This window comes from Trachypithecus francoisi, unplaced genomic scaffold (genome assembly GCF_009764315.1).
Source record: "Trachypithecus francoisi isolate TF-2019V2 unplaced genomic scaffold, Tfra_2.0 Lachesis_group9, whole genome shotgun sequence".
Classification (NCBI taxonomy): Eukaryota; Metazoa; Chordata; class Mammalia; order Primates; family Cercopithecidae; genus Trachypithecus; species Trachypithecus francoisi.
Genome location: NW_022681474.1, coordinates 22,623,197 through 22,648,996, shown reverse-complemented (window position 1 = coordinate 22,648,996; position 25,800 = coordinate 22,623,197). Strand labels below are relative to the sequence as shown.

The 25,800-nt window shown below is 39.1% G+C and overlaps 1 protein-coding gene across 1 annotated transcript in view; it reads right to left on the bottom strand.

The window, feature by feature from the left end:
• Positions 1–15,514: 15,514 nt before the first annotated feature.
• Positions 15,515–25,800, bottom strand: part of PLXDC2 (plexin domain containing 2) — a 465,187-nt gene continuing 454,901 nt past the window's right edge. Inside the window, 1 exon segment of the mRNA XM_033209382.1 lies at positions 15,515–17,493. Coding sequence (XP_033065273.1) covers positions 17,377–17,493 — 117 coding nt within the window. The 3' untranslated portion in view covers positions 15,515–17,376.

Here is a 25,800-nt window from a genome sequence, read left to right as displayed (position 1 = left end):
ACCCACTTACAAAGAGAAATCTGCTTCTCATTCCTGATCATTCCTCTCTTTTGTTTTTCTACATAGCATTCATTTTCTAACTTACTATATATATACATAGATATTACTTAGATAACTGATTGTAGCTCCTCACTAGAATACAAACTCATGAGGGCAGGGATTTATGCTGGTTTTTTCATGTATTTGTTTGTTTACTGTTTTGTTCCAAAGACAGCCCGGAGTAGTGGCCAAGAGCAAAGTCTCCAGGTTTGTATTTGGTCTCTGCTTCTTCCTTGCTGTGTGGCCATAGATCAGTAGCTCAACCACTTAGTAACTGCTTTTCTCTTCTGCAACATAGTGACAGTAAGAGCACCTGCCTCACAAGGATAATAAGAGAATTCAATAACTAATATCTGTAAAGTGCTTAGACCAGTGCCTGGCACAAAACAACACTATTTGTGAAATAAATACATCACTCTACTTCCAGCATGTAAAATGGTACTTGGACGTTGGAAGGTGATCAACAAACATGCATTGAATAAATGAATTTGTTTTGTTTGCTCTTCCCACGTGAGTTTACTATCACATTACAGAGACATCTGCTTGGAGTTGCTTCAGGAATGATGGGAGTATCTGGGCAGATACTTTCTTTTTTTTTCTTTTTTTTTTTGAGACAGTGTCTTGCTTGTCAACCAAGCTGTAGTGCAGTGGTGCAATAATAGTTCACTTTAGTCTGTTAGTCTGGCACTTCTGGGCTCAAGCAATCCTCCTGCATCAGCCTCCTGAGTAGCTGGGGCTACAGGCGAGCACCACCACAGTCAGCTAATTTCCTAATTTTTTGTAGAGATAGGGTCTCACTGTGTTGCACAGGCTGGCCTCAAGCAATCCTCCCGCCTCAGTATCCCCAAGTGCTGGGGTTGCAGGTGTGAACCATCACACCTGGTCCAGGTGCATTCCTATTGTTGTAAGCAAGAGCACATGTCACAGAAGGAGAGGGGGATGGCAAAGATCCCTGACTCACAGAGTTGTGTGACACAGTTAGTGTCACACAGTTGGTCTTTGTCCAGGTTCCTGACACGGAACTCCTAAATCCCCTGGAATTTCCCAAGTGATGGGAACATCTTTTGTTCTAAAGAAGTGACTCTTGTTGGGCCCCTAGGTAGTTTCAGGATGGGGGCTGATTAGAGGGTTATACTTTGAGCTCCACCTCACAACCTCCAGGAGGGGAGAGGGGCTAGCCAATCAATCAATCACCAATGATCAATGACTAATCAATCATGCCTCTGTAATGAGACCTCCATAAGAACACCTGCATCCAGATGCGGAACACACGGAGGTGCTGGGAGGGTGGAGCACCCGGAGAGGGCGTGGGAGCCCCGTGCCCTCCCCCATATCTTACCCTATGCCTCTCTTCCATTTGGCTCTTCCTGAGTTATATCCTTTGCAATAAACTGGTGACAGTGAGTGAATGGTTTTCCTGAGATCTGTGAGCTGTTCCAGCAAATTACTGGGACTGAAAAGTGTGTCGTGGGGTTCTGCAAATTTTACCTGGTCAGCTAGAAATACGGGTGGCCGGAGACTTGCTTTTGGCATCTGAAATGGTGGGGGCGGTCCTGTGAGACTGAATTCTTCACCCCTGGGGTCTCTGCTCACCCTGGGTAGTTAGTGGAGTTGAGTGGATGGTAGGAAATCCAGTTGTTTGGAAAACTGGAGAATTGGCTGGTGTGGGAAAAACCCACCACACATTTGGTGTCAGAAATAGTCTGTGGGTAAACAAGTTCAGAAGCTGGAATCTGTGACCTAGGCTATCCGTATGAAGTTTGTTTGCATATGCTTAAAACATCTTATACTTCTGAATTCTCTTTTAAACGACTTTGAGATGTCAGAAACATTTTCCTCATTTTGCTAACAGGGAAATTCGATACAGAAACATAAAAATAGTTTTCAAAATAACACTCAGCAGCCTGATTTGATTTTTCTGTAAAACCATACATAAATTAACAAATGAATAAAGAACATAGAAGGCAGTTACCTCCTTAAATTCCGTAACCCACTATCTTTTCTTAATATAGACTTGGGTTTTGGTATTTAATTTTTAATTTTTTTAATCACTTGATGTTTGAAATTCCCTTCTTTTTGCTTTTTTATATTTTAGAATGGGGAATGAAAAATACTGACATAAATGCTAGAAAGAAATGAGGCTTGAGGGAGAATGAGTAACAAGACTGTAGGGGAAATGGTCTTCCTCCTATGCAATTTCTAGTTGGAATTGCTTATTTTGCAATCTGTTCATCCAGTTAATTGTTCCTCTCGGCTTTTTTGCCTTCAATTTATCTCCTCAAGGACTAAGACAGCATTCTTGCTACCAAAATCAACGGATCTTTCATTGGCAACAATAATCGTTGCATAGCAAACTGTTCTTGGGTTTAATGGCAGAACACTAAGCTAAATATTTTAGACCATTCACTTGTCATAATAATTCTAGGAATCAGGTACTATTTTTGTCCTTACTTTATAGAGGAAGTAGCCTGGGCTTTGAGAAGTCACATGTACGATGTCACAAAGTTTGTTTCTGTTTTTTTTTTTTTTTTTTTAAAGACGGAGTCTCATCCTGCTGCCCAGGCTGGAGCGCAGTGGTGTGATCTCGGCTAACTGCAACCTCTACCTCCTGGGTTCAAGCAATTCTCCTACTTCAGCCTCCTGAGTAGCTGGGATTATAGGTGTGTGCCACCAAGCCTGGCTAATTTTTGTATTTTTAGTAGAGATGGGGTTTCATCATGTTGTGACCAGGCTGATCTCAAACTCTTGACCTCAAGTGATCCGCCTGTCTCAGCCTCCTGAAATTCTGGGATTAAGGTGTGAGCCATGACGCCTGGCCTGGCTTCCATAACTGTTACATGGGCAAGTATCCCATGGTCTGATGTATTATTGGCAGAGAGAGAATTTTTCTCAAGAAACTGATATATGTATCCATGAGTGCAGATGCACTTTGACTGGATTCTTATAATCCAGGGGTCTTGAGTTGATCCTTATGAGAGAGGCAGAGAGAAGTTTGCAGTGGACCTTTCTTCCAGTTTTAGAGGTGAGCTGAGTGTTTTCCTGTCTCTGGATGACAACTGCCAGGTTAGGTATTTGTTGTGATTTTATGACAAGGAAATGAATCTGACTGCAGCAGTGTATCTGAAGTAAATGAACTCTCATCCTAGTGCCTTAATAAAGCTTCACATCAGGTCATGAAGCAAAACAATAGAAAATCCACATGTTACATATACACCACAGAATACTATGCAGCCATAAAAAGAAATGAGATCATGTCCTTTGCAGGGACATGGATGGAGCTGGAAGCCATTATCCTCAGCAAACTAATGCAGGAACAGAAAACCAAACACCACATGTTCTCACTTATGCTGAACAATGAGAACACACAGACACAGAGAGGGGAGTGACACACTCTGGGGCCTGCTGAAGGAGGGTCAGGGGAGGAAGAGCATCAGCAAAAATAGCTAATGCATGCTGGGCTTAATACCAAGGTGATGGGTTGATAGGTGCAGCACACCACCTTGGCACACATTTACCTATGTAACAAACCTGCACATCCTGAACTTAAAATAAAATTTTAACATTAAAATGGTAATCCACATGGATGCCTTCCCCCTTCCAGGAACACACCCCTTCTGCTGGAGTTTATTGCTTCATAGGTGACTGAGGAGTCTCCTGTGATCTCAACAACCTCATTTTAACTTTTCTCTCTAACAGGGGTGTTCCTTTCTTATTTACCCTGTTGCTGTTTAACCTGCTGGGATCTGGCCTAGTTCAAATAACATGCATTTCCTCAAGAAGATGACATTTAATTAAATTCCAAGTGACAGCATTTTACAAAAAGGATGTTTCATTTATTATTATTTTTTTTTGCAAGTCACTATTTCTCTTTTGTGCAATGAGCTGTTGCGTGTTGAGTGTCTCACTTCCAGGCATCTTGAGGCAGATTTAAAACAATCTAGAAAGAAATAACTTGCAAGATTCTATGGCATTTAGAATAATTTATGCAGCCCATCCTCTAGGCTTACAGCCAAATTCCAGGAGGACAATTTGCTTCACATTCTATCAAGTCTCACGCCACAGTGAATCCATTTGGAAAGAAAGCTAAATTGCAATTGTACAAAGAAATTCTGGAAAGAAAGCTGAACATGATTCTGCAACCTCCAAATGTTTGTAAAGTTTACCATAAAAAAATGTCAGGGGAATATTTGGTAGACAATCAAAGGCTTTAAGTAAAGTTTGCTGCAGCCATTAAAATAATACACATTAAAAAGGGGTCAATTAACATTTATCAAGAGATGCTGGCATTTCTAAAGTGTATTTACTTTGGGAGGCCAAGTACATCTGTGTGTCTTGAAAGTGATAGCAATTCACAGAAAATAACAGGTGCATTACCGGGTGGAGGCTGGGGTCTCTACCTGTCCTGAAGTTGCAAACTCTTAGGAGACTCTCATTGGATTTTCTCTCTTTGACACATTTTTAAAATTTCCAAAATTTACAATTGTCCAACCTTTAGACTTGGAGAAGCAGATGTGTAGATGATAGTTATTAACATGCCCACTGCCTGGAGCAGGGAAACAGGCACCAACTGAAGCAGTAGCTTCCTGTCTGCACCTCTAGCTTTTCTCCATTTTTGCATTCTCCTCCTCCTTCCTGTATTTATGCTAGACTCTATGGTAGTGAAGTGCACATATGAAATCTGGTTCCCCATAAATGGGAGGCCTAACATATAACAAACTGGTTGGTTTCTGTTCTTCCACCAGCTCTTTACATCTCCAAGGCACAAACCAAGCTCCCTTGCAGCGTGAATGGACTTGGACCTCGCAGGGCTGTTATCTTTAAACACAGAACCAGGGTCATGGGAGCCAATCAGTTTCCTTTACGACTGACATCTTCATATTTCCCTGATGACTAAATCAGGTATTTATCTGCCTCCTCAGAGAGCTCTGAAACACTTCAATGTACTCTCAAGTTATCCAAAAGCACTTTGCATTCACCCTTTGAAATCCTCTGGCTGCAGGCTGTGGGCTGCCTAAAATCTTGGAGATTTTGTCTTTCATTCCTGTCAATCTTGACATTCAGATCCCCTCTGAAGTCTAGTTCTCCCCTTAACAGACATTTGAGTGTCTCCATGGTGGAGACTTCACCATGCACTTCAGTGGGAAGCTATTTGACCTTTTCAACTCCTTTCTTGGCTGCAGGTTTTCTAAGCTTTGTAATAACCCTAGACACTCCTGAATGAGCATTTGCCAAGTCATTAATTCTGAGGACAAATTAATGGGGTAAGTGCTAATATTTAAAAAAATGAAATAAATTTTTAGGTGATTTCAGGAACCACATCTTAAATTCAAACCTCTCTACCCAAATTGCAAGTGATTTAATTAATAAGATGTCTGGAATGACCAGAAGGAAATTGATGAGATATGTCATTTTCCTGTTTTACCATCATCTGGAGGAAAGTCAATCTCCCCCTCAGGCTGTGTGGCTTGTCTGGGTTGCCTTGGGTGTTTAAAAATGAAAAAGGGAGTTCTTGCATAAAGAGATAAGTAAACCTGGTCAAATCTGGCTGATTTCACATGAAAATCTGTCCAGTTGTGTTGTGCCATGACTTTGGGGAAAAGGGAATATATATTTTGCTGGAAGGGGTGACTGTGAGGGGAGAAAGGCAGTGCACATGTCCTGATGGGCATGGGTTTTTATTAATAGAGGACTGAAGACATGAAGAGGAAAATCAGAGAACTAGGAAGGGATGGTCCTCAGGAAGCAGTAGCTGGATTTGAGCAGTTGTGTCCAGAACGGCCTCCCAGCTTTTTCCTGTGCAATTCATCCATTATGGTGCTTATGAGGTGATCTTTCTGAAATAGTTGGGGTTCTTCAAAGTTATCAAGTGCATCTGTGCTTAGAAGGCAAACTCTAAAGTCATGGAAGCCATCGAGGGTCTAATTCTCTGGCCTCAGTGACTCGCCAGACTTCCTCTCTTGCCTGCCTTTTGGATCCCTCTGACACAGCCGGTCCATTAGCTCCTAGTCCACCTACTCCCTGGTAAGCATGGGTCGTTGCCTGGGGAAGGCCTACTCACCCTTCAAGACCAAGTTCAAATACCAGTTGTTTCATGAAAGCTCCTGGCCTTTTCCACCCAGAATTAACTCTTCCCTCCTCTGCCATTTAATTGCATTACGTAAAATTTCTATCCTGGGACCTACAGTCTTTGGTTTGCCATATTTATTTAAATGTTTGTCTCCCTGAATGCACTGAAGGCTAACCAAAAGCAAAGACTCTGGCTGAGCACGGTGGCTCACACCTGTAATCCCAGCACTTTGGGAGGCTGGGACGGGAGGATCAGGTGAGCTCAGGAGTCTGATACATCCTGAGCAACGTGGCCGAACACTGTCTCTACAAAAAAATATTTATTTTAGCTAGCCAGGTACATGCCTGTGGTTTCAGCTACTCAGGAGACTGAGGTGGGAGGAACACCTGAACTTGGGAAGTCGAGGCTGCAGTGAGCCAGGATCATACCACTGCACCCTAGCCCGGGCAACAGAGCAAGACCCTGTCTCAAAAAAAAAGATAAGATAAAACATAAAATAAAGAAAGAAAGAAAAAAATGAAAAGAAAAAAGAAAAGAAAAGAAAAATCAACAAAAACCTTGTTGTTTTTTGTTTGGTTTTGTTTTTTTGTAACCCTGGTGTCAAGAATACTGACACTTGGGAACATAGCACAGAGTAGCTATTTAATAAGTGTTCAATAAAATAAACTGAAGGGGAAAAATTTCAAACTGCATATCAGAAGACTCTGATTCTAGAAATAGTGCTTTGGAAGAGAGAACCTGTGAGGAAAAGATTTGTTCTCTTTATTTAGAAGACATTGATCTACAGCTGATTTAAGAGTTGTGTGATTGTGATTAGTATATTTTTCTTTAACATATATCTGAATAAATTTCTACTGACTTATTTGAAGAAATGGTACACACCAAGTCCTTTTTAAAAGCATTGGCCTAATGTTTTTCCATTGTTAGGGAAGATTGCATGATTCACATTAATAATTTTTCTTTTTTTGGCATCATAAAGACAATTCACACCATTTAAAATTGCACTTCTGAATTTACTCCACAATATCAAAGTTTAATCAATACAGTCCAAAAGATCTATACAGAGGTATGATTCTTAAAAAAATTATAATGGAATTTTACAGAGCCATTGCTCAGGGAATGCCACTGACTGGAATTCCCGATAGCTCCAGTCATTGTGTGTGCTTCTTGGGCGTGGGTTCAGGTCTGTACGTACTCGGTGTTGTTATAAAGGTAGTCCAAGAGTGGACGACTGGGAAACGGGGAAGGAATATTCAGAATTGGAAACATCTCACTTTACACATTCCACATAAATTACCTGAGGCACACATCCAAAATATCCTGAGAATTAGATACAATCATTTTCAGTTTGGAAGAAGAATAGAGTAATAGAGAACCTTCTGGAACTTATTCAGAAAATCAAAGGAGTTCATAAAGCAAGATTAGTGACAGAGGCAAGAGCTGAACTGAAGCACCTTGACTTATTCCAGCACTAGGCTTTAAAGCAGCAGCTAAAATCCCATCTGTCTGATCCAGGAGACTTGAACATTTGGGCACTGTGGTTGGGAATAGGGGAAGAAGTCTCCACCCCATTGCCCACACACTGTGCAATCCTGAAATCTTTGTTTTCTACAGTTCACTCTAGCTAATATCAGTTTCCATATCTGGGTGGGTTTAGAAGCAAAATAATTTTTTATATTGCCATCAGCCTTGCACCTCTGAATTCTGCACACAGAATTTCTTCCACAATGGGTAGAACCTTTTGAACACTAATGGAAGAAAGGAAACAAAAAGTATGTTGAAAGACAAGGTATTTAAGAAATTAAAACAAAATGCTCATTTATTGTTTTTAATATGTAGTCAAATATGACAGCAGTATTACACAAATAGTTCCCTTCTCCCCCTTCTAAAATCCCAAATTTGTTGACTCCTACTGTAAGTGAAAAACATGGTTCACTTGTGAAAATAGCAATCAACAGCGAAAACACAGGTAACATTTGGTCCCCACCAGCTTCCACACCTTTAAAGATGAATTGTGTCACTGAGGCAGTCAATACACTAAATTTCTTATCAAACTATTACTAGGGGAAAAAAAAATCAGATTTCCCACACACTGTAAGCAGAACTGAAAGAGTTGCAGAAAAACTTGGTTTAAGAAGCTATGTGAAGAAAACATTAATGAATTATTGCAATCATAATAATCCCCAGGTAAAAGATGGATGTCAAATTAATGGACTGTAAGGAAATGCATTCAAACTTAGGTCATTAATATTACAGTGAACATAATCAGGAAGCTTGCAGAAGTATGTAGCATCTCTGAATTATTGAATTTGAACAAAGGTTTCCAATAGAGGTCACACTCTTTTTGCTCTCAGACACCATTAGTGCAAATTCAGATACAATCATTTTTACATTTGCAGGCTCAGGTACGTTCAACAGAAGGTCATCAGGAAGTATGGGCTTGTTATTTTAGCATAACAGAATGCAGGCTTGGAATTTCTCCTTGACATGGCAGAAGAAATAGGAATGATGCCCAGAGGACTGGAATAAATTCAAAATGCTTGGTTTTCCAAGTTCTATTTTAACAAGCTTTGGAAAATTAACCTTCACCTGAAAGACACGTCCTTGGTTTGGCACACAGGACTTTCCAAAACAGTGAGAAATGAACTGGCCATGTGCTGCACTCACACACATAGTCATTCTTTTTGTTTGGGGTTGACTCAGTTCACAGGGTCAGATTTTCCTCAGTGTTCTCTTGTAGCAGCACTGCAGTGAGCTTTGTGATTCTGACAAAGGGTACAATTATATCCACTTTGAAATGCGTTACAAATATTCTGCATGCTAGTGCAACTGGCATAAAATATGGAAAGCCTCCCCCGGCAAAAGTGCCCAACTTCTTCTCTTTTCACACTTCAACATTTCAAATGACTAGAAACAGAATTACCAGAAACAGTAGTAAATTCCTGGCATTCGAAGTTCCCATGATCCCAGCTGGCATATAAAAAAGACTCTCCTTTTTTTCCCCTGAAAATAATGTACTCTCCAGGCACTGTTCAAATGCCTCAAATCAGGCAAATTCGAGATTTGTTTTGACCAACCAATGAAAAGACTTCCCCTTCTTCTCCGTGAGGGCCCCAAGACTGGGTTACGCCACACACAAGATGTCTGTTTCTAAAGAGACTTCACCGATTTCCCTAAAACGATTTTAACATTTCTTTGCAAGTGAAGCTCTGATGTTGCTTAATGTTATTTTTAGAGTAGCGTGCTGCAGGATGCTTAATTTGAGTTTTTATTTCCCTACTATAAATGTGACAATCTGAGTATGTTTTCACTCAAACCACCTTGAACATGGTGGCTGAGGTTTCACCAGAAATGTCCAGAAAAGAGCACTTGAGTCTGTCTGAGTCCTGAGATGGTCAAACCTCAGAGAAATCCAGCTCTGAGCCCAGAAAGGAAAGTGCCATCTCTTATGCTTTCCTCAGGAAAATTATTTTATTTATTTATTTTGCCTTATTTTCATGCCTTTTAAGTCAAAGGAAGATAAATGGAAAGTCTCTTTCTGGTCGTTCACTAATTCTCTAGGGCAAGTCATGTAATTCTCAAGGACAAAGGCCTCCATGATGTTAGGATGAATGCCATAGAAGAGGTATGGGGGGGTGATGGCTGCATTTTAGACTATTTGGGCATATCCTTTGATTTCTCTACGTCAGGGGTCTCAGCATCACTTGCAGACCATGTGCCCCAGTGTCTGGATGTCTGAATGACCTAAATTTGAACTGGTCATCAATGAATATTTATTTGCACATTGCTCTTAAGAAGTTAATAACTTGGCCGGGCACGGTGGGTCAGGCCTGTAATTCCAGCACTTTGGGAGGCCGAGGTGGGCGGATCACCTGAGGTCGGGAGCTGGGGACCAGCCTGACCAGCATGAAGAAACCCCATCTCTACTAAAAATACAAAATTAGTCAAGTGTGGTGGCATATGCCTGTAATCTCAGCTACTCAGGTGGCTGAGGCAGGAGGATCGCTTGAATCTGGGAGGCGGAGGTTGCGGTGAGTTGAAATCATGCCATTGTACTCCAGCCTGGGCAACAAGAGCGAAACTCCATCTCAGACAATAACAACAAAAAGAAGTTAATAACTCTACCTAATAGCACATTTAGATTTTTATTTTTTCCCATGAATCATCTCCATTCACTCACTCTTAGGTTTGTACTTCCCCCTACCATTCCCCCATGAAACTTCTAAAATTAGTTTCATGCTATGTATTTGTTTGATAGGCACAGAAGGTTTACAGCTGCATGGTCAGTAAGCGATACTTTGGTCATGAATATATAGACATACATATTTGTAATGCTGGGAAAAAGAGAGACTGCTGTTAAAAATCAAAATTCTGGTGGAATGAAGAGAACTCATTGAGATTTTTTTCAACCAGAATGAAAATAAAGAAAATATCACTATCTGCCGAATCAAAAGTTTTTATATGATTCCATTATGAAAGACATTTACTGAGTAATTTGCAAATGTTAATAAGCCTTAGAAACTAGGAAAAGATGAGTATCAGTTTATGACTTACATTTAATTTTTTTCCAGTCTTTTATCCTGGATTTAAAGTAACACGGAATCTTTTAGTGGCAACAGTGAGCTGGAAATTAACCTATAATAACAAATTTTGAGCATTTTGCTCCTCTAGGCATAATTTGGTCACTCGTAATAAATATATCATGAAGAAGCCAATGATGATGTATTCCATAAACTTGTTAGGAAAAACTGATTCCAGAAGTTATGTGATTTTATTTGAATAATTACCATCTTACTTCTCTGCAATAATCATTGCGAGAGCAGTGGGCATGGGATGGTGGAAAAGTTATTCCAGGCAATAATTAGGCAGATGTATTACAATTTAAGTTGAGGCTAGAAGATCAACTTAATCAAAACCCTAAGAAGTAATGCCATATTATGATATGACAGTGGTAGAACAGGAAATTATAGACACATTTGAGGCTGGAGTTTTCTGATTTCCCTGATTGTCTTATGTCTGGGATGGTCTAATAAATGACATAACCACCACACACGCCTAAAGTGCAAATGCTTTTTGGATACACTCGTGTTTTTGAATACCTCAAAACAGTGATATTAATAATTCAAAACCCAATAGAAATATTGGTTCGAGAAATCACACTTCAATTGTTGCATCTGGCCAGTAAGACTGCAGTGAACTAGAAAGTATTCCTAGGTCAGGGAGAATTTTGAGTAACTTTTCTTCGCACAAATAAAATTAACAGGTCCTTTCTAACAGAGCAAACACAGACATGCAGGGATGTATTATGTTTCGGACACATTCTTCAGGCAAATACTTTCTAGCTCCCTTTTTAAGTAGAACAGAGTTGAAAATTGATAGAGTGTTATTGATCCTATCTCCTTGTAAAGTCTGGTTCAGGGATTTTATTGTATTATAATGATCAGTTACATGCCTGGACTCTCACTACTGTATATCACAAATTACTAGCACAGTCACTTGGTTCCAGCAGGTGTTCAATAAATATTTCAGTGAATTGAGCAGTTAAATAAATGAACAAATAGGGAGATGAATCAAAGTGCTCTGTAAAATGTAAAATCCTTCACAAACAAAAGATAATAGGAGTATATAAAAGGTAACACCACAGACCTTGCACTATCTGCCCAAAAAACCTTATAAGGACAAAAATGTTGTAATAGTTTGAAGAGCAAATAAAAATTGCAACTATATATGTAGTCAGAAAATCAGCTATACAGATCATTCATTTTCAAATACATTTGGGAAGAAATAAAACAAAGGTAGACAAATTTTAAATGACCAAAATAAATCATATTGCTAACTTAGATGACCACAGATGGGGGCAGAGGTGGAGACACGAGACATTGAAAACCCAACAAAGACCCCACAATGGCTAGAACTTGAAATCTCTGGATATTGTAACAATAGCAGCCTCCTTAAGTCAGCAACAAGATAGAGAAAGATTGATCCAATGTTCTATATTACAGGACAGAGCAGATCGTCAATATAGCGAATAAAGTTAGCGTTGAGTGGACTGTGCTGTCTGAGCTGCTTGGTTGGCCTTAAGTACCAACAATTAAGAGATGTAGGCAATAAGAATTGAAACAAACATTTAAGTTCAAGACCCAGTTTATTGACACTGGGACTATGACTATATCTCTTTGGGCCTCAGTTTACTTATCTGTAACATTAAGAGGTTGGATTACATGATGTCTCACGATTCTTCTTTTTTATTTAGAGATGGGGTTTTGCTCTGTTGCCCAGCCTGGAGTGCAGTGGCACAATCATGGCTCACAGCAGCCTCTAATTCATGGGCTCAAGCAACCCTTCCACTTCAGCCTCCAGAGGAGCTGGGACTACAGGCATGGGAAACCATGCCTGGCATGCATATATATATATATATATATATATATATATTACTATCTCTATCAAATATACATATATATGATATACATGTATATTTGTGTATATATTTGATAGAGGTGGGGTCTCACTATGTTGTCCAGGCTGGATCTCCCATGATTCTGGCATATGACGCTGATAACAAAAGTGGGGTTGGAAGTGGTGAAGTAAAAGCAGCAGTAACTTGGAAAATGCCTAAAGAAATACAAACCAAAAGAACATTTCACAGGAGGAAGAAATTAAAACCAGAGAATCTAGTTTTCGATTAGTCTTATTTAAATATTAATTTCCTATCATGAATGAAAGCATCTTGAACCAATCCGTGGATCCTGGCAAAACCTTTCTCAAGTGGGCAATAGACATTAGGGACATGATCAAATTTATACTCCCTCATGAAGACGTAACATAAGAATCTGTTGCCAAAAACTGATAAATGATACTAACCTTAGAATATGTATCTGGATATTAGCATAATTTAAAATAATTTTATTCCCTTTATATAGTCTGCATGTGCAAAGGTTTACATTAAGTTCCAAATAGTTTTATACTTTAATGCCATAGCTCCTTACATTAGTGTTACAGTGATAAAATAAATATGAAATTATTTATGTTCGAGATATTGCCTTCTAAATGGAAGCCTCCTTTTGCTGTTACATGTAAAATAGGAAATCATAAGAAACTAGAGAAGCTAAGTGGTTCTGTGCAATAAAGAACTCAGCCAGTTGAAGGATGTTCACGGGCAATGTTGGCAAAGAGTGGAGAAATACATGGGATGGATGTCATGTGGGACAAATACTAAAGGAAATATTCAGATGCACAGAAAAGAAACTGAAAAATTTTGCTTTGTGTTTTGAATGCATTCTCTTTTTGCACTTTCTCCAGATATGTGATGAACTGATTACCTTTGGATGCTTTTTGGACTGATCCTTTGAATGCAAATTTGTGCTGGTACTCGACTAATAGTCATACTTTATATGGGTTACATTAACATAAGGTTTTTAAGAGTCTGTACATCTGTACATTCAATCAGGTTGCATAATAATCTTGCAAGAAAGACAGGACAAAAAATGTTTTTCTTTTCCAAAATTGCAAATTGATACTCATGGAGGTTGAAATGATTTTCCCAAGATAACACAGTGGGGACTCAAAGCTATGTCAGCTTGTATTTTTTTCATTACTCCATGGGGCCTCTCTAAGATAAAAAATGCTTCGATAGGCCCAAGAGCTACCAAATCTAGTTTCTTTCCTCCTCTTCCCTTTTCTCCAAGGACAAGGAATTCAAAGGAAACACCTCTACAGCATTGTTCATTAAAATTTTCTTCAACCGGCCGGGCGCGGTGGCTCAAGCCTGTAATCCCAGCACTTTGGGAGGCCGAGATGGGCGGATCACGAGGTCAGGAGATCGAGACCATCCTGGCTAACACGGTGAAACCCCGTCTCTACTAAAAATACAAAAATGAGCCGGGCGAGGTGGCGGGCGCCTGTAGTCCCAGCTACTCAGGAGGCTGAGGCAGAAGAATGGCGTAAACCCGGGAGGCGGAGCTTGCAGTGAGCTGAGATCTGGCCACTGCACTCCAGTCCGGGCGACAGAGCAAGACTCCGCCTCAAAAAAAAAAAAAAAAAAAAAAAAATTTTTCTTCAACCGCAGAAGTGTTTCTTGTTGTCCAATATGGTAGCCCCAAGCCAGGTGTGGCTATTAAGCCCTTGATATGTGACTGAAGAATTACATTTTTAATTTAATTATAATTAATTTTAATTTCAAAAGCCACATTGGCTAGTGGATATAATATTGGACAGCACAACTCTAGAAGCTACATATAAGGGATTGGCAAATGCCCTTGATACCTCAAACTAAAATAGTAATTGGGGGTCAACTGCACTTTGTCTTTAGTTTCCTAGGTGTTAGTGCATCTTCATGTCCAAACCCTTCACACCCAAGCCATCATTTATGATCAGTGCCATCTGTTGGGCTTAACCCATTTATGCCTGAGGTTGCAATTTTTTGAATTTTTGCAACCAGACCTTGGTGATGACCTTGAGCAGTAGGATCTAAATAACTCCCATAAACTTAGCATTCCAATAATGGAACACTAGACATAAATGGGTCAAGATATTTTTCTTGAGTTTCACTATCTTTACCTAATCACTGATTATTATTTTTACAAATAAGCTGACATAACTAAAGTCCTCTGTAGCACCATTTATCTGATTTATCCAGAAGTTTTGTCTCTTTGCTATCTTTAATTTTTTTGTTATTCTATTATGTTCATAGTATATTAAGTAATGTACAGTTGTACCTTCTCTAATACATAATATATATAAAGTCCAAAGCATTGATAACCATTTTGAATTTTCAGAAACTGTGTGTATGTTCTCTCAAATGGGGACAAGAACAAACCGGAAATATAAAACAGAATGAGAGTATCATGAAAGAAAAGGATTTAGCCAACATTTCCCCTTACCACTAAAGAATTCATATACCACACACTTCTCACTACCTTTAACTCTTAGTTCTGTTAAGAAGTTTTCCAACACTCTAGTTCCAAAAAGTTTTCTCTATTATTTGGTGCTTTGGTTCACTGAAGAATTCAGAGTGTTTATGGTTTTTTATAGAATTATCAGTTGTTTTGAATCAAAATAGAAGATGAACGTTGAAGGGTATAAGAATAACATTACTACTTGAGAATTAAGTAGCACTTAAGGGACACAAACTAAGGATGCACATGCAAGATTTCTATAACTGTCAAACAGTTGCTATTGGAAGCCATGGCTACCACAAAAGCTAGTGAAAGAAGCATCATTTTACCCTAAAAGGAAGTCGTCTATGTGTTCCTTATGCATTTGTAGAATACCAGTTGCACCAGTAATATTGGCATGTCATTTGGTTATTGCTGTCTGACCAAACCTACTCCACAAGAATAAGCCGGGATACTTCACATAAACCAAACATAGCTGCTGCAAAGAGATTGTCATCACAATCCTTCAATCACCTTGCTTTTCCATTTTTTTTTTTTTTGCAATAGTTAACTAAGTTAGGAAAAAGTTACCACCTTCATCAAATACTTAAAATTGTAAAGCAAAATATATGGAATAGAAAATGGTATTGGTTCATGTCAGACACTTGTGATGATAAAGTATGCTACTCTGGAGTGGACTGATGTCCAAGGCAGATGTGTACAGATGCTAAACTGTTGGGAAAATGCTGCTTATGAGACATCTCTGCTTCTTGAGACCTGAATCTGCAAATGTTGAGCACCGTACCTTACAAAAGCCAACAGTTTCTTGGCACAGAGTGTAAAAGTCTCATGGGTTGGAATGTTGGCGAAATTGTACACTCAGTACCTGAATTTAAACTTTAGGAGCTCAGTGTATATATTAACCACTTTCCTTCTCAAGGGATGCCATTCCATTCCTTTCTTCATTCATGGGGAAGTTTCAAAATCAGGACTGTGATTCCAGGGCAATTGATACCTCCATTTAAGGAGCTTTCTGCATCCACTTGATTTAGCCAGAGAGGGAAGGGGTTGACATGAATGAAAAAGTGGATCAAATAGTCAAGAACATGATGGGCGTGGTAATGAACTGAACCACTTTTGCTAAGTGACAGAAAAATATTCTAATATTAAGGATTATTTTACAACTCTATGGAAGTAATGCAGCGATGCGTCTTGCATCTGTTTTGTCTTGATGACAAAATGCACTCTTACAGTCACAAGATCCTGCCTTGTGTTAGTTATAAACAAAAATATATTTATATATATATTTATGTAACTACTATGTGCTTTAAAGGAAATTACTGTATGATTCAGCAGGGTTTTTCATTCTTTTTATCGCCATGCTGACGTGAATGGCTTCTTAGACAGGAATCGGCAATGAAATGGGTCTTTAGTACTGAAATGGCATAAAATTAAAAATAACCATAAGTTTGAAATCCCTTAACATTTTTGTTTCAAAAATGATTAAGGAACTCTTCATACTGTTTCCTTTTGTTTCCATCAGCCCAGAGCAACTGGTTTCATGGGACTTCACAGTTGGGGAATGGAGGCAAGGCTTCCCTAAAGCATAAATCAGATGTTTTTATGCTGAGGCAGGAGAATAGAAAGCCCCGTTTGCCACCCCCTCTTCCCAAATCCTTAGCTAAAAGTTCAGAAATTTTGTCACAGCTCATAGAAAGGTCATTCATCATGAAGGAAGAGGCAGACATAGTATGAACCTCCTGTACAGATAAAAAGATTCGTTCTGTAAAGTGATGAACCTGTTGGTACAGATGGATCTAGACCAGAAAAACAACATCCTTTTGCCACACATCTGTTCTGAAAATATAGAAAATTTCTTATTTTGTGTTTGTTTTCACTCCTGCATGAGCTGTTTTTCTTAGCAATCTTGAAATATTCATCATTGCTCTTTTGAGTGAAAGGGTTCGGCCTTTGGAAAACAGTTACATTTGAGACATCAGAGAACATTTGAACCAAAGGTGTCGATCCCTCATGAACTAAAGCTTTATTATAGTTTTTTTTTTTTCTGATCCCTTTGCAACCCTGCACCTAAGCCAAAAGCATTATAATCTTGTCATACTTCAGATAAGTCCACAGGAGATGTTCCGAGTGAACTATAGATGACATTCCACTAGGGAATTCTACGTTCAGTGTAAATGGTATCTTGTATAAGTTTTAGTTTTTTGTTTACCCTTTGTGTCCTGGGCTGAGCTTGCCCAGAAATCTTGTCTTGTTCAGGCTACAGCAGCTTAGAGCTTGTTTGTTTGTGTGTTTGTTCTTGTTTGTCTTAAAGGTATAGGCAAAATTTTAGTCTTAACACCTGTAAACCAGTACTGGTGTTGTTCTGTCCTAGAAATTTTAGCACTGCTCTGATACAATAAAACCTTCTTTCTCTCCAACTGGTTCAACTTCAGCATAGGCAGGATGTCCAGAGCCTCTTCTAAACTTCATCGCAGGCCATCTGCTTGGGCGTCTCTGAAACAGAAAACACGAAAATAAAAAATGTGCGTCAGGGTAAGATTCCAGCACCACAAAAATCTATTTGATAGCTATTTTAGATTAAATGTTAAATTAATTAACATGTTAAATTATCTCTTATTATAGCTACAGTCAGAGTTAAGTGTTCCCCTTATCAACCCTCCAAGCCCTGTGCTTGCATTTCCAAGATGGCGCTATCTACCCCTGTCACAGGATAGACCATTTGTCACACCTGCCCTCAAAGGATGTGTATGTGTATGTCTGAAATGCCCAAATATAACTAGGCAAAAAAGGAACTGTAATAAAACATATTTTTTAACGTATGGCCACGGACACTCTCTTCTCTACAAGTCAATACTGATATCACTTCGTTTGGTTCACTCGTTCACTCAAAAATTAAGATCATAAAATTCTGCTGTTCCTAGAAGTGTGTTCAATTAGGCACCCAATTTCCTAGCAAATAAGCTAAAAGAAATATCACTTAATGTCTTAAGAAATTATTTATTTAGCTAAGCATACCCATCTATGATTTTTTTTGTGCTTGAAAATTAAAGCTGTTATATCCTAAAAATGGAATCTATTATCAGAGGATGTGGCCAATTGTGAGCTTATGAAGCAAATATTGTACAACAGACACTAGTCCTAAAATACAGGTTATTTGTATTGACAAAAAGATAGCATTTCTCCTCAGCACTCCGTCCATCAAACAAACCTGTGATTTACAAATAGATGTGCTGAAATGAATTACTGAGTTGTCACAGCAGAAGACACTAAAATGCATTTCACAGCCATAGTGACACTAGAAACTATTACTCCATTTATCAAAGTGCCTGCAATTTGGGGGTAAATAAGATGATAAATATTGAAAGAAGTTCATTTCTATCTAAAGAATTCTAATGCAAAAAAGGTTACATATCAGTATACACATACTGGCATTTGGTATCTTTTTAGATTTTCCAATTACATGCCAATGTCGATGATTAATGGCTGTGAAAATTTTTCACATCAAGTAGGGATGAGTATTAGCTCTACATTCTAGAAAAACATACAAATCAAGGTAATTACATTCTGCCTACTAATAATATTAAATGCGATCTCTGTAACATTATGTGGTCAGAATGCCTTAAATTTATTTGCTGATTAAGTTCCATTAAGTGAAACTGAATTATCCCTATTTTTCAAAAGAAGAATTTAAAACTAAAGAGAGAGCCACACAACAAAACAACATGTCTATGGTGAGGCTGAAATAATCAACAATGGAACCATACAAAGCACCCCTAGGGAGGTGGGTACCATAACTCATGGTTATGCCTGTTTGCAGGATAAAGATGACATGTTGCAGTGCTCACTACTCATAGCCCCAACTCTGGTTTTAGTGACTTCACAGCTGAGCTTCTCCAAAGCTACGGCTTCCTTGGGCAAGCAGCACCACTGAGATTTTGCTCTGAAACTCCACCTTTCCAGGGCCACTTGGTAGCAAGAACAACCCTGCCGCCTAGCACGAATTTACAGCCACATAAAGACATTGTGCTATACTGTTCACAGTAGCCAAGATTTGGAAGCAACTGAAGTGTCCATCAACAGATGAATGGATGAAGAAAACGTGGTACATATACACAATGGAGTACTCTTCAGCCTTAAGAATAATGAGATCCTGTCATTCGCAACAACATGGATGGACTGGAGATCATTATGTTAAGTGAAATAAGCCAGGCACAGACAGACAAACATCACACGTTCTCACTAACTTTTGGGATCTAAGAATCAAAACAATTCAACTCATGGAGATAGAGTGGAAGGATGGCTTACCAGAGGCTAGGAAGGGTCGTGGCAGGGTTGGGAGGAGGTGGGGATAGTTAATGGGGCCCCCCCAAAATAGAAAAAATGAATAAAACTTAGTATTTGATAGCAGAACAGGGTGACTATAGTCAATAATAATTTATACACTTAAAAATAATTAGAAGAGTATAATTGGATTGTTTGTAACACAAAAGATAAATGCTTGAGGCTTGAGGAGATGGAGACCCTATTCTCCATGATGTGATTATGGCACATTGCGTGCTTGTATCCAAACATTTCACATGCTCCATAAATATATATACCTACTGTGGACCCACACAAATTAAAAACTAAAGATGAGAAAAAAGAAATGGTGCTATATGTGGCTCTTCATTAAAAAGGACTGCAGATGACTGGCATGAAAGTTACATTTTAAGAGGCTTTTATTTCCTATCTCATGCTTTATACTAGGTGATTTCCATGCAGGATCTCATTTACTATCCACGACTCCATCCTTTACGTTTTGCGCAAACCTGCAAAGCTAGCAAATGGCAGGGCCAAGACGTAAAATAAAAATCTACCTACTTCCAAAGCTAATTTTTCCCATGATGGAAATTATTCCTTAAAATTCAATGGTTTGTACATAACTCACCCAACATTTGGGAACCTGGCTGTAGTTTTATTTCGATCTTAACAATATACCAACAACTTTGGTATTCTGTTAATAAGTCAGAGCTACTGAATTAACAACTCTTTCTTAGGTGAAAAGACTGCAGGATTATTGATAGTGAGTCTCATGTGCTTTGTGAGTGTATCACAAAGGTCCTCAGAATAGAAAATACAAAATGTTGGCTGTGAAGCTTCCCGTGTTAACGGAGTACAATCATATTTTCCAAACTAATTACATATATCCTTAAGGATTTTTTTGATTTGTAATTTTTTCTACTCATTGTAGAAAAAAATGAGTAAAAAGTGAGTAGAAAAAAACACAGAAATATCCCAACAAGATTTAAAATCACTAGAGATCCCACCAAAAACACACAATTGGTTAAACCAGTGGTTCCAACCTTTTTGGCACCAGGGACTGGTTTTTGTGGAAGATAATTTTTTCATGGGTTGGTGTTGGGGGCACAGGGTAGGAGGATGGTTTTGGGATGAAACCGTTCTACCACAGATCATCAGGCATTAGATTCTCATAAGGAACACACAACCTAGATCCCTCACATGTGCAGTTCACAATGGGGTTCATGCTTCTATGAGAATCTAATGCTGCTGCTGATCTGACAGGAGGCAGAGCTCAATTGGCAATGCTTGCTTGCCTGCCACTCACCTCCTGCTGTGTGGCCCATTTCCTAACAGGCCACAGACAGGTACAGGTCCACAGCCCAGGGGTCAGGAACCCCTGGGTTAAACTATCAGTGTATGTCACTCATGCAATTTCATGACTAAAGATGCACAAAATAGGTATAATCCAGCTACAAAATTATTCAAGGCTGCTCTCTTATTCAGGAAAAACTGAAAATTCATAAACAAGTTCTACTGGATTTTTAAAAAGCATTTTTCATAATAATATCTTAAAATTTACAATGAAATCTAACAAATGTCATGTAGCTAGGGTTTTAAACATTCGATCTCATTTTGTATTCTTTTATAATCCCTTCACATCTCAGTCTTAGCTATAACAATGCCGAGCAAAGAGTAACAACTTCACCAAAATTCTCCTTTCTTTTAGAACACTTTCATAACGAAATAGGAGATGTCATCTCACATCGCAAAGCAATTATGTGATTGTGAATAAATGACTTGATTTCTCGGGGCCTTTGTTTCTTCATCTGTGAAATAATAGCTAATTTGTCCTCTAAAACTCTAGGATCTTTCTATTTGTTTGCCTGAGATAATTGCCTTTAAAGTGGAGAGAAGATCATAATTTTTAAAGAGAACCTTCTGTGTTGAGGTTTTTCTGATCCTTGTCCCTTCTGCCTCCTTCTGCTAACTTTTAAAATTCCTACACTTAAGGAAAATCTACATAAATCGGCCCTAACTGAAATTGATTTCCCATGTCAAGCTGCATGTAGTCAGATTATTCTTTATAAATGAAAAGAATGGGGCATTTGTTTTGTTTTGTTTTGTTTTGAGGCAGAATCTCACTCTGTCACCCAGGCTAGAGGGCAATGGCATGATCTCGGCTCACTGCAACCTCCACCTCCCCAGTTCAAGTGATTCTCCTGCCTCAGCCTCCTGAGTAGCTGGGATTACAGCCGCCCGCCACAGCACCCGGCTAATTTTTGTATTTTTAGTAGAGACGGGGGTTTCACCATCTTCGCCAGGCTGGTCTCGAACCCCTGACCTTGTGATCCACCCACCTCGGCCTCCCAAAGTGCTGAAATTACATTCTTTAACAGAATAACTGAATATTTAGTTAGCATAGAAAAGTCCTTAACATCTATGCCATAATAGAAGCCATCTACCCAGAGTACAGGGACGGGCTTGGATGGAAGGATCTGAAAACCTGAGCCTCATGTCCAGTCCTGCCACAAACTTGCAAGCATGATTGAGCACAGCCAGGGATTTCAGAGAAGGGATATGTTGTTCTTTCTCCAGGCCCAGACAGTTCCAAATCTGTGTTCTTTTTAGAATGGCTAATTCAAATTGTTACAGAAACTCATCAAGGCCACAGGGTCACTTGCTAACAGGGCAGGATATATGCTAAAAATCGAAGAATTCAAACCAGACTGTAGTGTTAATTCATTACAGAGTTTCAGGATGTAATGTCTTAAAACATTACTGGGTGCAATGCGTGGGTGATTTCTAATTTCATTTCTGAGAATTATTTATGTGATTAATCATATTCAGAAGAAAATGTTCGCAGCAATAATGTTGGCACGGGGGTTGGCTGTGCAGTCAGGAATTCTCCCTAATTCTTGCTTCAGTACTACTAATTGAACAGTCATCCAGGTCTGACTCAATGGTCCATGGCAAGATAATTAGCTAAAATATCCACAAACGAACCTGGAGGGCATCCTCAGTGAGCAGTGTACACAAAACTGCAGCTGGAGACCTTTCTTCCAGTTCAGAGAGCAACACAAAGAGGGGTTTGTGTTGGGTTAGATGAGCCCTCCAAAGGAAGTTACAGTCATGAGTATGAAAGAAAAGGGACTGATTTTGAAATTAAAAGCCCAGATAGAAAACACCTGTGGTGCATAATGGCACTCGTCAAGCAGCCGATTAGAAATTTCTGCCATTTTGGGGCTGTCTTCCTCCATGAACAGTGAGGGAAGAGAAAGAGGCTGGAATTACCTCCCAGTGTAGGACTTGGGGAAAGTCACGTCTCCTTACTCAGTTTCCGAATCTAAATGAACGAGAGTATTGCTTTTCAAAAAAACCTACCCTTCCTTCCTTCTGTTTTTCTTGTTTGTTTTGTTTTTGTTTGTTTATTTGTTTGCTTCTGTTTTTTTTGAGATGGAGTCTTGCTCTGTTGCCCAGGCTGGAGTGCAGTGGCACGATCTCAGCTCATTGCAACCTCTGCCTCCTGGGTTGAAGCTATTCTCATGCCTCAGCCTCCTGAGTAGCTGAGATTACAGGCACCTGCCACCACGCCCAGCTAATTTTTGTATTTTTAGTGGAGACAGGGTTTCACCATGTTGGCCAGGCGGGTCTTGGACTCCTGACCTCAAGTGATCCATCCGCCTCAGCCTCCCAAAGTGCTGTGATTACAGGCGTGAGCCAAAGCACCCGGCCCTTCCTTCCTTTTAATTTTTAAGCCACGGACTCTTTTTATTTTCTAATAAAAATCTTACCTTGAAGCCCAGAGTGAAGCACACAGGGTCGGTCTCCTTTAATTGTGGTGTACAGATTCCCGCTTGCGTGCGCTCCCCAAGCCCTCATGGAGTTTACGAATCCTATGCTTTCTAAAACATGTGTTTTGGAAACTATAGAACTAAATCTGCGTTTCTCAAACTTGCCTGGCCGTGTCACGAATCACAAGGGATCTTGTTAAACTACAGCTCCTGATTCAACAGGTCTCAGGGAGGCCTGGCGGGGTCTGCCTTTCTCACAGCCTCCCAGGTGATGCTGAGGCTGTGGATCCACACAGCACACTTCGAAGAGCAAGGGTGATGATTTTCTAAGGTCTCTTCTAACAGAAACATCCTCCGGGAGCCAGAAGAAGAAAAGATATTGAACCTCAGCCTTCCTTGTGTCTCTGGCACACCTTCATGGGAACTGAAGGCTTGCTTTTGCACCCAGGTCAACCTTTCAATATTTAGCTTTGATAAAGTTTGACTGTCCAAGGGAAGGAATTTTTTTCTCTCTATTTCATTCTTTGAAATACAATTTTTTCTCTATTTTCCTTATTTTGTGTTGAATATTTATTTAGTCTTAACAAGTTAAAGGTTGGATTGCCAGATTTAGCAAATAAATGAGACACCCATAAAGTTTGGATTTCAAATAAACAACCAGTCATTAAAAATATATATATTTAATTGGACATAGACTAATTTTTATGGCTTTTTTTTTTTTTTGAAATTCTGATTCACATGAGTATCGTGTATTTTATTTGCCAATTTTATCTATGGGGAAATACAATGGTTTTGGGTCCTGGCCAGGGAATCTAGCAATCTTATTAAAATAAACAGCTCCTGTGTGTGACTGTATCGCTTTGCTTCATGAAACATACGTCCCTTTTTCCTTAAAAAGAGTCACTCAAATTGATCTGTTGGTCTTCTGGTGTGGTTGAAAATTCCAAGCAGGAGCATTCTAATTGCTCGTGTGGGAAGCAAAGCCTGGGTGATCTTTGCGTGTTTTCTGCTCGCCCTCTTTTGATTCTTCCTGGTGTGGAAGTTGCCTTATTTTCCTGTGTCAGCTCTTCTCTAGTCTCCCATTACCACCTGTCATTGATATATTGCCTTCATTCTAGAACTGTCTTACGGATGATCCTGAAGAATTAGTAATAACCATAGTCAGTTCATGTGCAAGATGAAAACTGTTCCCAAGCATATACAGATCAGCTATCTACTAGGGTTAACAACAACAACAAAAAACATACAATTTGTGTGATTTTCCAAAAGCTAACATCTTTAAAGCACAAAGTCAACGATTCTCCAATGGCTGAATAAATATCTTTCAATCACCCATTGCAAACACTTAATGTGTATTGTTTTCTTTCCCTCTTTAGTTTCACATATTTCCAAGAACACTTTCTTTCTTTTTCTCTCTCTTTTTTCTTTCCTTCTTTGCTTCTTTCCTTCTTCCTTTCCTTTCCTATACTTTCCTTTCCTTTCCTTTCTTCTTTTCCTTTCTTTCCTCCTTTCTTTTGAGACGGTATCTCGCTCTGTAACCTGGGCTGGAGTACAGTGGCATGATCAACTCTCAATGCAGCCTCAACCTCCTAGGCTCAAGTGATCTTCCCACTTCAGTCTCCTAAGTAGCTGGGACCACAGGAGTGCACCACCATTCCTGGCTAAATTTTTTCCTATTTTTATTTATTTAATTAATCTATTTATGTATTTATTTAGTAGAGACAGGGTTTCACCACATTGCCCAGGCTGGTCTCAAACTTCTAGCCTCAAATAATCCTCCTGCCTTGGCCTCCCAAAGTGTGAGGATGACACGCATGAGCCATTGCACCTGCCCATGCAAATTTTCTGAATCCCCACCTACAGATTACAAGTCACTTCTATTTTTCCTGTGCTGTTTCAGGTGTTTCCTGGTATTTTATCAATATCTCTTGTCACATTTTTTCACATATTGTGGTTGTTCCTGTGATTGCAGGGATGTAGTCAACATACATATATATGTATATGTGTGTCTATGTATGTACATCTATCTATATTGTGCTCTATATATATGTTCTAGAAGTCAAATGTGATATCCTGTGAATGCTGAAATATGCACAGCAGTGGGATATTGAAGCTATCTGACACCAGGAGTGAATCCTTATTGTAACATCTGCTCCTCTAGAAGACAACATTATTCTCAGTAATAATCATGAAAGGAAATTAATAATCATGGCAGTAAAGAAATGCAGAGAACATTTTCTTGTTTTGAACTTTATCGATATATAATTATGCCACTAAAAACCATTAAAAATAAAAAAATAAAATATTGCCATAAAAAAGGGGAAATAGAGTGAATGAATGCACTTTTTGAAAAAAAAAGGGGCATATCGCCAAATGAAGAACTTCACAACGTTCAGAGAATGATTTGTACTTGCAATAGCAGAATTGAAGTGACTTAAGTTCTATTTTTCTGTCTTTACAACCACAATGCTATCATTCTTTATTTTGAATCTACTGTTTTAACACAGATATATAACGTACCTTATAGGTTGAAGACATCAGTGTGCCCAAAACAAATGCAATGGATTCCAAACTCTGATTAACTTTTACTCTCTAAATGCATGCATGTAGCTGAGTTCACTGTCAGGAGCCAAGTGTGTTACTGGGAGTTCTCTGAATTAACTTCCATGTAGAAGGCAATGTTTACCAAAGGATAAGTAATAACATTGGACTAAGTTGAAGCTTATAT